This window comes from Branchiostoma lanceolatum, chromosome 13, assembly GCF_035083965.1.
Source record: "Branchiostoma lanceolatum isolate klBraLanc5 chromosome 13, klBraLanc5.hap2, whole genome shotgun sequence".
NCBI classification, from domain to species: Eukaryota; Metazoa; Chordata; class Leptocardii; order Amphioxiformes; family Branchiostomatidae; genus Branchiostoma; species Branchiostoma lanceolatum.
This window is the reverse complement of record NC_089734.1, coordinates 6,571,589-6,584,459: the sequence shown is the minus strand read 5'-3', so window position 1 is coordinate 6,584,459 and position 12,871 is coordinate 6,571,589. Positions and strand designations below refer to the sequence as shown.

The 12,871-nt window shown below is 35.6% G+C and overlaps 1 protein-coding gene across 1 annotated transcript; it reads left to right on the top strand.

The window, feature by feature from the left end:
- Positions 1 to 5,662: 5,662 nt before the first annotated feature.
- On the top strand, positions 5,663 to 11,240 carry LOC136447251 (transmembrane protein 98-like). The gene is made up of 6 exons (XM_066445978.1): positions 5,663 to 5,796; positions 9,319 to 9,495; positions 9,864 to 9,995; positions 10,291 to 10,437; positions 10,586 to 10,645; positions 10,921 to 11,240. The coding sequence occupies exons 2-6, from the start codon at positions 9,362 to 9,364 to the stop codon at positions 11,120 to 11,122; spliced, it is 675 nt and encodes a 224-aa protein (XP_066302075.1). The 5' UTR covers positions 5,663 to 5,796; positions 9,319 to 9,361; the 3' UTR covers positions 11,123 to 11,240.
- Positions 11,241 to 12,871: the final 1,631 nt, after the last annotated feature.

Sequence of the window (12,871 nt, the reverse complement as noted above, 5' to 3'; positions counted from 1 at the left end):
AAAGGCTGAAGTGAGGAAAAAACAACGAAAATAGCTACAGGTGCTTTCCAAAGCTAGGGGATTCCCCTCATTATATGCCTCATTAATTACCATGGTTACTGTAAACAGTACGTGTTTTGCGCAACGATCTAAAGACACCTTGCCGCGGACATGACCTCACGACCCTGGTATTGTTTGTACTTGTAAGAGATATGCCTGTTTACTGTCGAAGCTAACAAAAGTCTGCCGTGTTGGTAGTCCTTCGAAGTCGAAGGTGTCTGTCAGTGTTTCTCTTTAGCGTCCATCGGGCCTTCCTACGGGATATGGCTTGTAGGATTCGGCAAAAAAGGGAATGATTGCCAATAGAGTCAGTCCACGGTAAAGTTGATATTTAATTCCCCCCGCGGAAAAGCCTGCGAATGAAACACTCGATGGCCAAACTCCCCTGGCAAATATTCTCCCTATAGACGGCGCGGATAGTCCGGTAGATACTAGTTTCTCGGGGGATGTGACCTCGTGTGGCTTCTGAGTCCGAAACTTGAGGCGCACAGACGTCCACACTTCGGTATTGTTTGTACTCGTAAGAGATATGCCAAACCACCTTAGTGTCCGTAACAACAGACACAAACAAAATGAAACAGCGGCAAATGTCCATGTCAAATAATTAGGGGTGCATTAAGGTTCAGATCTTGTCATAGACCCAGAAAATCAGAGGAAGCAATATGGCTTGGCTATGGTAGAATAGCACTATTTGCTTTTCTAACTTAACTTGCAACAACAAGAAAAACAATTAATACGTTCAGAATATATATAGAAAGAAGAAAGGCACAATGAAAGCTATTTTCTAGTCATGGATAAGCCACTTTGTTTTTAAACAAAGGAATATAATAAAAACACATGGCTTGCGTATCCCTGCTGCTTCTTGACTATCTCTTTCCTATATATATACATATCTACATGTCTCTTTGACCAATAAGATTGCAAACCTTTCGAGATCTAGCATTTCAATGCGTGCCTTATCTTCTTACGGTAGACATCAACACAACTTCCCATATAGCAGCGGTGAAATTAGCTTTGTATCCATACCTATTGTAGCTTCCTAGTTATCTCCATGAAAAATGGAGATATAGTTTTAAGTGTGTCCGTTTGTCTGTCTGTCTGTTTGTGTTTCCGCATCACTCCAGTCAGCATAACTCAAGAGCCTCTTGATGGATTACAATGATATTTGGTATGTGGGCGGGTGTTGTGAAGCCAAAATTCAAGGTCGATTTTGGGCCCCCTGGTATGTGACCTTGGTACTGCAGCAGAACTGCATTTTTTGTATCTTTTGATCTGGCCGTGCTGTGGTCTTGATTTTTGGGTGGCAGATAGTTTGTGATATAATAAAGAAGTGGTGTTGGTTTGGGATCCCTAGCAGCTTCCTCTGGAACTGCAGGGGCGTTTTTGTGAAAATCTTCTAAGGAGAATAACTGAACAAAGGAACAACGGATTTCCATGATATTTAGTATGCAGGTAGCTTAGATAGAGATATATACAATGAAGTGCAAAGTATGCTAATTGGGACTTAATTTGCATAGCTAATGAGGAAAATCTATATTTGCAGTGTTTTCCATTATCAGACTCAAATACATGTAACATATGTAGTTCATGGAGAGTGGAGCATCAACAGATACCAATTATTTAATACCAGTAAACTTTTGTAAACTTTTGTAAACTTTTGTAAACATTTGTAAACTTTTGTACACATTTGTAAACATTTGTAAACTTTTATAAACTTTTGTAAACTTTTGTAAACTTTTGTAAACTTTTGTAAACTATTGTTAACTTGTGTAAACTTTTGTAAACATTTACACAAGTAAACATTTGTAAACTTTTGTAAACTTTTGTTAACTTTTGTAAACTTTTGTAAACTTTTGTAAACATTTGTAAACTTTTGTAAACTATTGTAAACTTTTGTAAACTTTTGTAAACTTTTGTAAACTTTTGTAAACTTTTGTAAACTTTTGTAAACATTTGTAAACGTTTGTACACTTTTGTAAACATTTGTAAACTTTTGTAAACCTTTGTAAACTTTTGTAAACTTTTGTTAACTTTTGTAAACATTTGTAAACTTTTGTAAACTTTTGTAAACTTTTGTAAACTTTTGTAAACTTTTGTAAACATTTGTAAACTTTTGTAAACATTTGTAAACTTTTGTAAACTTTTGTAAACATTTGTAAACTTTTGTAAACTATTGTAAACTTTTGTAAACTTTTGTAAACTTTTGTAAACTTTTGTAAACATTTGTAAACGTTTGTACACTTTTGTAAACATTTGTAAACTTTTGTAAACCTTTGTAAACTTTTGTAAACTTTTGTTAACTTTTGTTAACTTTTGTAAACATTTGTAAACTTTTGTAAACTTTTGTAAACATTTGAAAACTTTTGTAAACATTTGTAAACTTTTGTAAACTTTTGGAAAACATTTGTTAACTTTTGTAAACATTTGTAAACTTTTGTAAACTTTTGTAAACATTTGTAAACTATTGTTAACTTTTGTAAACTTTTGTAAACTTTTGTAAACTTTTGTTAACTATTGTAACTTTTGTAAACTTTTGTAAACTTTTGTAAGCTTTCCAGTCCAGTGAGATACCAAACTGGCGTCATCAACCGAGATACCGCCACTCTTCAGTCTCGATCTGTAACAGATCTAGATTCTACCGAACGTCAGTTGTTCGCTAATGTTCAGGAGAGAAGAAGAATGTTTTAAAAATCGCTTTATGTTTTCAGCCCGACAAGCAAGCTTCTGGACTTCTGGGAAACGGAGAACGTCTCGGGAGAAACCGTGGCCCTGCAGCGGCTGTGCGAGCTTTACGAGGAAATGGAGCGCCCTGATGTCAGGGAACTGGCCGGGAAAGTGCTGTCGTCTGCAGGGGGGCTGAGGGACAGCGGGTACGGGACGGACAGCGACTCTCGGTCACCAAACGGCAGTCTGGATTCCCTCGTTAACGACATTCTGTCGGAGCCTTTCCCTCGTTAACGACATTCTGTCGGAGCCTTTCCATGAATGCTCCCATCAATACAATGCCGATAGTAGAGGTCTAACATGGGAGACTTATGTGGCACTTTTATTGAGTTTTATCTGCGAGTTCTTGCCCTATGGCTAATTGCAACATGAAAGAGTATATCATGAGAAAAATCCTATCCTTTCCGGTGCCACTTTGATTTGGTTTACTTTGGGCCCCCTGGTAAACCAAATGTTGTACAAAACCTGCCTGGTTTTATAATATCATGATATCATAATATCATAATATCATAATATCATAATATCATAATATCATAATATCATAATATCATAATATCATATTATCATATTATCATATTATCATGATATCATAATATCATAATATCATAATATCATAATATCATAATATCATAATATCATAATATCATAATATCATAATATCATAATATCATAATATCATAATATCATAATATCATAATATCATAATATCATAATATCATAATATCATAATATCATAATATCATAATATCATAATATCATAATATCATAATATCATAATATCATAATATCATAATATCATAATATCATAATATCATAATATCATAATATCATAATATCGTAATATCATAATATCATAATATCATAATATCATATCAATAAAAACGCTTTTTAAATTGCTTATAACACTGTCTTGAATATACGGAGAGTCTTATAGAGTTTATATATATCATATATCATATATCAAACATATATCAAACATATATCATATATCAAATATCAAATATCATATATCATATTATCATAATATCATAATATCATATCATAATATCATAATATCATAATATCATATATCATAATATCATAATATCATAATATCATAATATCATAATATCATAATATCATAATATCATAATATCATAATATCATAATATCATAATATCATAATATCATAATATCATAATATCATAATATCATAATATCATAATATCATAATATCATAATATCATAATATCATAATATCATAATATCATAATATCATAATATCATAATATCATAATATCATAATATCATAATATCATAATATCATAATATCATAATATCATAATATCATAATATCATAATATCATAATATCGTAATATCGTAATATCATAATATCGTAATATCATAATATCATATCAATAAAAACGCTTTTTAAATTGCTTATAACACTGTCTTGAATATACGGAGAGTCTTATAGAGTTTATATATATCATATATCATATATCAAACATATATCAAACATATATCATATATCAAATATCAAATATCATATATCATATTATCATAATATCATAATATCATATTATAATATCATAATATCATAATATCATAATATCATAATATCATAATATCATAATATCATAATATCATAATATCATAATATCATAATATCATAATATCATAATATCATAATATCATTATATCATAATATCATAATATTATAATATCATAATATCATAATATCATAATATCATAATATCATAATATCATAATATCATAATATCATAATATCATAATATCATAATATCATAATATCATATCAATAAAAACACTTTTTATAAGTTGCTTATAATATGTCTTGAATATACGGAGAGTCTTATAGCACAAATATCTGGTACCGTTACTTCCAGACCTTTCAGAATTGTCAAAATGACGCTGGCAAAGTCTTTCTCCATGTGGGTGTTGATCCAAGGCAAGGCTACTACGGTAAATGTGTCCTGCCCGTGCGTGTCTCCGTCGTTTGGAGAGATCCTTTGGCCATCATCTCTCTTTCAAAGCGCCTCGAACCCTGATGTAACACGTTACTATGTGTCTCCTTTCCGATGCCATTTTGATTTGGTTTGTTGCGACGGGTGCGGTTGAAGTTCACAATGCTGCAGTTTGATGTTCACTATTAAAATTGCAACAAGAAATTATGTTTTTTTGTCGTGTGGGCTATAAATGTGTTTGGTGCCCTCTTTACCAGGAATAACTTTCCATTTATGTCCAGGTAGTTGTTTATTATAACGCTAGGAAGTAACTAAGACAATGGCCAAACCGCTGCTTGGAGAGTAGTCCTGGTGACTACAGAAGGACGTATTTCCTTGTTATTATATATAGTAGCCCTTCGTATAATAACAACTAAGAACGCCCCTCTGTAGTCACCATGGCTACTTGGACTTGGAGAGTATTAAAAATAAATCAGTAGCTAAAACGGGCCATACAGTTGTAGCTGCGAACGCGCATAACCAGTAAACAGTACCTCTGTCGGAGGTAATGATTTTCACAGTCAAACGAACAAGTCAAACGGTGACATTTGATATAGGAATATAGCAGACGGGTACAGGAGCAGTATTGAACAGTCCCTCGTTTTGCCTTTGGCATCCTTTTGTTTTCACAACGGATCATCCCTTTTCTCTCCTTTCACTATATGTTAATGAGGACAAGGCAACTAAACGTAACAATTGAGCATATACAAAAAATAAGTTTAAACCCAGATCTTTAATTTACAGTGACATTAAACATATAAACATATATAATATTTATACAGCTCAAATAACATTGATTCATGAATTTAAACATGGTTGATTTTGGGGAATACGTATCTTTTATTTTGTGTGGATGCGGTCTATCCTGCTTCTTGTGAACAGGAAGTAGCCGTCCGCCAAGAAGTCTGAAAGTTGTTTGTGACTTGGGAGGTTGAAGAAAAATGGTGTGAACTGGGGTCTTAGAGACGTCTTGGCCACATTTATGTTTCTACAAGGTTCCCTTGACACTTAGGTACCTTCTTGAAGGTAAGTTAGTTTCTGTTTTGTAGGAGTTTTGGCGAAATTTTCCCGTTGAGGGCGGACTAGCTTTTTAGTCGAGGTGTGAAAAACAAAGTTGTCCGCCATGGCCCACTAAAAACAAAAAACAACAACTAATATTCCTCATGTTATATAATGTGCTGACTGGTAGATTAAAAACAGTTTTCACACATGTGCTGGAGGAAAATTGCATCGTCATTTTCTCCAAGGGTGTAAAAAAGCGACATTTTAAACCCTATTGCTTACAAGACAAGATTTCAAACTAGTGCAACCTGAGGCATTTTTCACTTTCACTGATTTTTAGTGACGTTTCTCATATTTTCTCATGTCAAACTTGTGCATTTTCTACCTCTATTCCTGAAAATATAACGTTAGAGACTTCTGAAAGTTGTCACGGTATCTGTATCTGTATCTATATAGCCGGTATAACCGCCATTCGGCGTAACACACCAGCTTCGCAGGCACGCGGCGCGACAGCAGCTGGTTATATTACACCGAACGACCTGTCACGTCTAACCTTCGCATATCTAACTGCATGCATTGTTTAAAGCTATCTAATGAGGATACTTCCACTGTGCTTGGTTGTAACGAGTTCCACTCTACGATCGTTCTAGGAAAATACGAATTTTTAAACACATCAATCCTAGGTTGAAAAGTCTGATACTTAAAGGCATGGCTATTTCTTGTCCTTTTCTGAGCTGGTATTAGATACTTATTAGTTGGTACGTCCACCAATTTATTAGTAATTTTGTACATCATGCATAGTCTGGACATTTTCCTTCTCTCCTCGAGTGACATCCACTGCAGATCTGTTTTCATTTTGGTGACACTAGCACCCCTGACGTAGTTGTTCGTGCAGAATCTGGCTGCTTGGTTCTGTACCCTCTCCAATTTATCTTTGTCTTTCTTAGTATACGGATCCCATACTGTTGCTGCGTATTCTAAGTTTGGTCTTACGAGTGATGTGTACGCAAGTGATTTTACCTTCAATGGGCATGCCCACAAATTACGTTTGATCACTCCTAACGTCTGTTTAGCCTTGTTTGTTATGTTGTTGACATGGGCACCCCACTTTAGGTCGGTTGTTAATGTAACACCCAGGTATGGGTGTTTTTTTGTTGTTGCTAAAGTCTTACCACAAAACTGGTAGCTAGTTACATATGGGGTCCTTTTGCTTGTTATGTGCATAATGTAGCATTTTTCGGTAGCTGTGATGGTGTGAAAAAATGCTGAACATGTAAATTTACATGTATGATGTTATCTCTGACAGGACGTCATAACTTATAAATGTGTGCTGGCTGTCTTACTCTGAGTCTAGTGTCGTTGTTCTACTTCTACAGACTTCAAACGTACAAGATTTTATATAAATGTGCAAGTATCTTGTTTTATGTGACATTGTGATGTGCAGAAATTATCAAAGCATAAATTGTGAATAACAAAACAACTCTGTGCTTCACAAAATGCATTCTGATGTGTAATGGGCCTGATTTATGTACATGATTTTCAAATTAGATTTAAGGTATTTTTTAAATAAAAAGTGGGTCAGACTACATGCCCAGACCCTATCTCACACAGACACTATGACTCACCACACATGCTCGGTACTACCACCCACCACACCACAGCATTAGCAGGGGATAATCAAATCATTCTAGCTCACCGATTCTTTTCAATAAATTTTTCTTGTCCAAACTGCAATGATAATTTAAGAGATATTCTTGCTTTCAACATTGAAAGTAATGTGATGATATGTAGTATGGTACATACAGTATGTGTAAACCTACACTTTGTGATCTTTAAAATGCTGCCATAACTAATTCATGAAAGTATGTATTCTTGTGCTTTGGATGAAGCATTGATAAATTTTCTTTAAGCTTGAAGCAAAAAACATCAGTTGATCAACTTGAAAGGTGGTAAAATATGTTAAGATGATTTGAACTTTTCTGCCTTTATGTGTAACTGATAGAATTAACTTCAAATGTAGACCGTCCAGATGCAAATGGCTACGCTTTGTAAAAGATCCCAATTCTAAAACAGTGGCAAAAACATGTCGGTTCCTTTTTGTTGTTCAGCTAGGCTTATCCAGCTTTACCAGTTCTTTTTTGTTGAGAGAGGTTGCACAACATTTTAAGCACACAAGTAAGTCTTTTCATGCTACGGAACACACAGTGATGAGAACTGTTATCAAACATGTTTTTTTTTGGTGTATTTCCTGGTCAGCCCAGGGCTATTCTGTCAAATTACTGGTTTGTATGAACAAAAATACACATTTCAGAACTACATGTAGAAGTAGTATGTACAGGTAAAACAATTAACAAAGCTGTCAGAAAATGAAGTACAAAAATCAGTCTATGAACTGAAGTCCTGCATCTCACTGACAAGCAGTTCTAAGTCAATTAGAGAGCCACCTTAGATAAAGAAGACAGAACTTGTAAACATGATTAAAAGTCGGAAAACACACATATTATTTTGATCACCAAACATCTGGTAAAAGAAATCAATTGGCTGATACTAGTTTTGTATCCAACAATCCTGGGATTATGATTTTCATGCTCTATTGACTGAACTAACAGTTTTTTGTGTGCAAAAATAGCCCTAACTGCATGTTACTATGTATCAAGTGATGTTGCATCATCATGCAACATCCTACTGTACTTGTTTTCAGAAACAAAATTTCCTACCTTAAAATGGTATGCTGTTGATACAATAAGAGTTTTAGTTTCAGAAGGTACCAAAAAGCTAGGATTATTCCCTCTGATAAGATTACATGTCCTCCTTACTCAGACAACAGTCTGTACCCTCTCCAGGGACAGTTCGGCATACCTGCTTTGATCTGTGTTGTTAGTGGATCATCCCTCCTTATCGGAGACTGGTACTGGTGTTACGTATTGAACTGGGGAATTGGCGCCGCATGATGAAAGGATTGAAGATCTTGAAAACTAGACGAGAGGGATATGAGAATAGGTCACTGTTGAGAAATCAATAAGACCTGGTAGCTTGCAATTAAAGTTTAAGTGTTTTGTTTGTTGTAAACAAAGCATCATCACTAGAGATGACTTGACTAGATTTGATCTTTAAACCTTTATCATGCCTCAAAATAACAAATTGATTCGTTAGGGTTCTGACCTGTACAGGTATAGTAGTGTTAGTTTGCCCCTTTAGATAGTTTTGTATAAATGTGTACAAATAGTAATTATCTCCATGAAAAATAGATATATATTTTTGTGTGTGCCTGTGTGTGTGTTTGTTTGTTTGTCTGTTTGTCTGTATTTTTTACATGTTTCTTTTACTGTTTATAAGGACAAACATCAGAGCTTTGAATACTACCTGGTTCAGGTAAAATTGGAGCTGTGGAGGTATTTCTGATGTCTACCTGTACCTAACCTGCACCAGCCCTGTATTGTGTATGCATATCAATGAGTATATGAAAAAAGTTGTCATCTATGAAAAGTTGTTATGATCTGTATTCTGTTATTGATGACAATCTGTTTTGAATTGTTTCCCCTACAGGTTGATGGGAGTGCTGAGGTGAAGATTGACTGTTGTCATCACCATGGAAACCGTTGTTGCCGTGGCGATCGCCATCTTGGCAGCCATCTTCGTGGCGTCGTTGATTTCTCTGCTGTTGGTGTGTAAGCAGAAGTACTGCGGACGGGCAGACCTGTACAAGCAGAGTCTCGCTATCAAGTAAGGCTTTCTCCCTCTCATGTTATTGCTATCTCACTGTTTATTCATATTTGAGACTCCCCAAATGCACCAAGGATTGTTGCAACAGTCTTTTTCATGACAATGTAGAAAAACAAACATGAAACCCGACCCAGCTCTTTATAGCAGCACAAGTTCGCGAAATAACACATTCAGTCGCAGGTCAGAATATTGCGATAACACATTCTATGACCATCAGTTGCGTTAGGGCATCACGTATCCAAAAGGCTTTCAGCCAGGTTTTTTCCACTTTCCACAAGTTTCAGACTCTATAAGATTCTTTGATGTAAAGTATGGACGGCCTCTTCTCCTGTTGTTAAAAGTACTGTTATTGATCTATTTTCCTCCAGCCGCCCCACAGTTGAGTTGGTGAGTGCCATGGAGACACACGGGGAGGCACCAGATGTGGAACTGACCAACGTCGCCTTCACGCCGGACATTGATGACATTTTGGAGAACGAAGCCTGGATAGATGACGCATCGTGAGTTGGGCTTTACTTTGGAACCTTTGTCTTTAGATCTGTCTAGAGATGTTGCGGTACTTTTTAAGTTGTATGTTGAATGTTTCATGGAGCTACAAAAAATGTATAAGTAGTGCATCAGTAAGTATGTTACAAATGTTGATAGAGAGTAGAGAGCATTTGAACACCATATAGATACCACGTGAACATTATGTAAACACCATGTTAACAATATGTGTACATCATATGAGTACCATGTGAACACAATATGAACACCATGCGAACATCATGTCAACATGTCCATGTTCCACTCCAGTGGACTGATCCCCCACTGTCTGGCCATCCTGAAGACGTGTCACCAGCTGACGGAGAAGCTGGTCGGCATGACGATGAACAACTCCCAGATTCGCAGTCAGGCCGACCTCGGAGAGGTCGTGGTGGTGGCAAAGAGAATCAGTCCGAGGTTTGTCATGTTCTTGATCGTTTGCACTCCCGTCTGTTGTTGGATTACAGTGCCCTGTATAACTACATAGTTAAGAAATATTTGCTGCGGACTTATCATGAAAGTTGGTGTTCTTAACCTCACTAGTACCTTTGTTTTCTTCTTGTAGGGTTGATGATGTGGTTCGCTCCATGTACCCACCACTGGACCCCAAACTACTGGAAGCTAGGTAAGTGTTTTGAGTACATTTTTCAGTACACTGTTTAATTACGTTCAGTTAGTATTGTAGAGTGAGTGGGGAAAAAAGAAGAAATATCTATTCAATGCCTTCCTTGTTTATTGTAATTATTATTTGTTCATTGACCTTGTAAATTTCCTTCAGTCAAGCTAGGCTGATTTTAAGGGAGCCCAAATATACAAAGTACAAGCACACGAGTTTAGTGTTGAAAACTTTTGAAACCTGATTTTTAATGACCTATCATTGATTGACAAAATATTTTACAGATCCACCGCCCTGCTCTTGTCAGTCAGCCATCTTGCCCTGGTCACAAAGAACGCCTGTAAGATGCCGGGATCGTTGGACTGGATCGACAGCTCAATTTCCGACATGGAGGAACACATGTCCGTCCTGCGCCAAGCCGCCATGTCCACCGAGGAACCAGCGCTATCGGAGGCATGGGAAGAGCCACAGTCCTCGCAGTTGTAAAATAACTAAAGAGTTAACAACAATCAAAGGAACTGTTGAACGATTAAAGTTTGTACTGATTTTAGTTTAAGTCAGTTATGTGATGGTTTCAAAATATTTGAAGCACCCTATAATAGCTACACATGTATGTGGAGATGGAAGAAAGAGACCACGACGGAGATCAACGCAATAGATGTCAAATGAAATGTTTTATTGTAGTGACGTAAAACGCTAAGATTAAAGATTGCTACTGTACTTAAACATGTAAGGTTGCATTGTGGAACATTCCAACTTTTTTAATGCCAGTAAAAGTGCTATACCTTTTGTAGTGCTAACACCATCGGAATAGTTTCCTTTGATAATGATACTATTTAGCATTTATACCAAATAGTGTATTAACTATTATGTTGTCATAGATGTATTAGAATAATAGAAAGCCTCTTATTGGGCTTTATAGAATTTTTATATTTTTAAGCCATGGAGCTGAGGGTCTTTTTGAGGTAAAGTTTGACTAGGTATGCCACGTAAACTGTACATACACAAATAAACAACTGTGAATAGATTCCATAATTTGCAACAGGTTTTCGGGTTTGGTTTCTTTCAGAAAGGCAAATACTAGTATGTACTTACCACACAAGTAATGTTGCAGTCATGGATAAAGTGGCCTAGCTATTCCTGTAGAAATATTACAGATATACACTGTAGTGCCTTCAAGATATGATTTCGGATTCACTGTAAAAATAGCAAATATCCATGTACAACTTTACAGGCGTATAGCAATGTGCATGAAATGCTCATAAGAATGTGTACTTTATATTGGTGGAAGTTATGTTGATATTTTCACATCCCCCAGAAGGCTCCTGGTGAAATATGTAATACGGGCAGAAGTTCTTTACACACATTTGAAATATGAGACTGCAGACTTCATCTTTGCTCAAACACTAAAACAGACTTCACATGAAACAAGATCATTGCATACAATGATAAGTACATTTCTTGTATCTTTTAAGAAACTTTAGGGGTGGACTAGAAAGGATTATAGCAGTTGTGTCACAATTCTTAAAAGAAAGGTACAATTCATTTGACAGCAAAAAGGGCAGTGAGATGAAAGTTTAGTCAAACTTTTAAGTGCCTGAAAATGTTTCTCCACAGTCTGTCCCTTATCTTGTTCATGTTCAGAATGTAGCTGTCGACATGTCGCCAAGGTTGCTTAAAGCAATGGTGTGTATTTTCATGGAGTGGGGTTTTAACTGTACGTCTTTACAAACTTACAGGTATGTATGGAAGGAAAGGACCTAAAGGGATGAGGTGGTGTTGAATTGAGTTTCATACACTTCCTTTGGAAGTGATTTTAAGTGCTGTTGATAAGAAATATAAACTTCTTAGAGAGAAAAGAAATGTTTAAACGACGCCCTGACCACTTATGTACACAAATCTGCTAGATTAAAAGTTAGTTACATGTGTATGTCATATATCATAACATAACATAACATATTATACATATTATACATATTAAATTGTTTTCCAAATTGTTGTGACTGTGTTTTTGTGGGTCAAATGTCATTGCGGGTGTTGCTTTGTTGAATATGAAAGTAGTTGTATCACACTGAGTACTGTTTTATAATAGCATGCTAAATTTGTATTTTGTTTTCCAACTTTTCTTCTCATTTCTTTAAGTCACAGAATGAATAAAGTCACGTTTTAAGAGTGATACACTCGTCAAGTGTATACATGGGAAAATGGGACCGATGTCCTAGTATCTGCATTTCA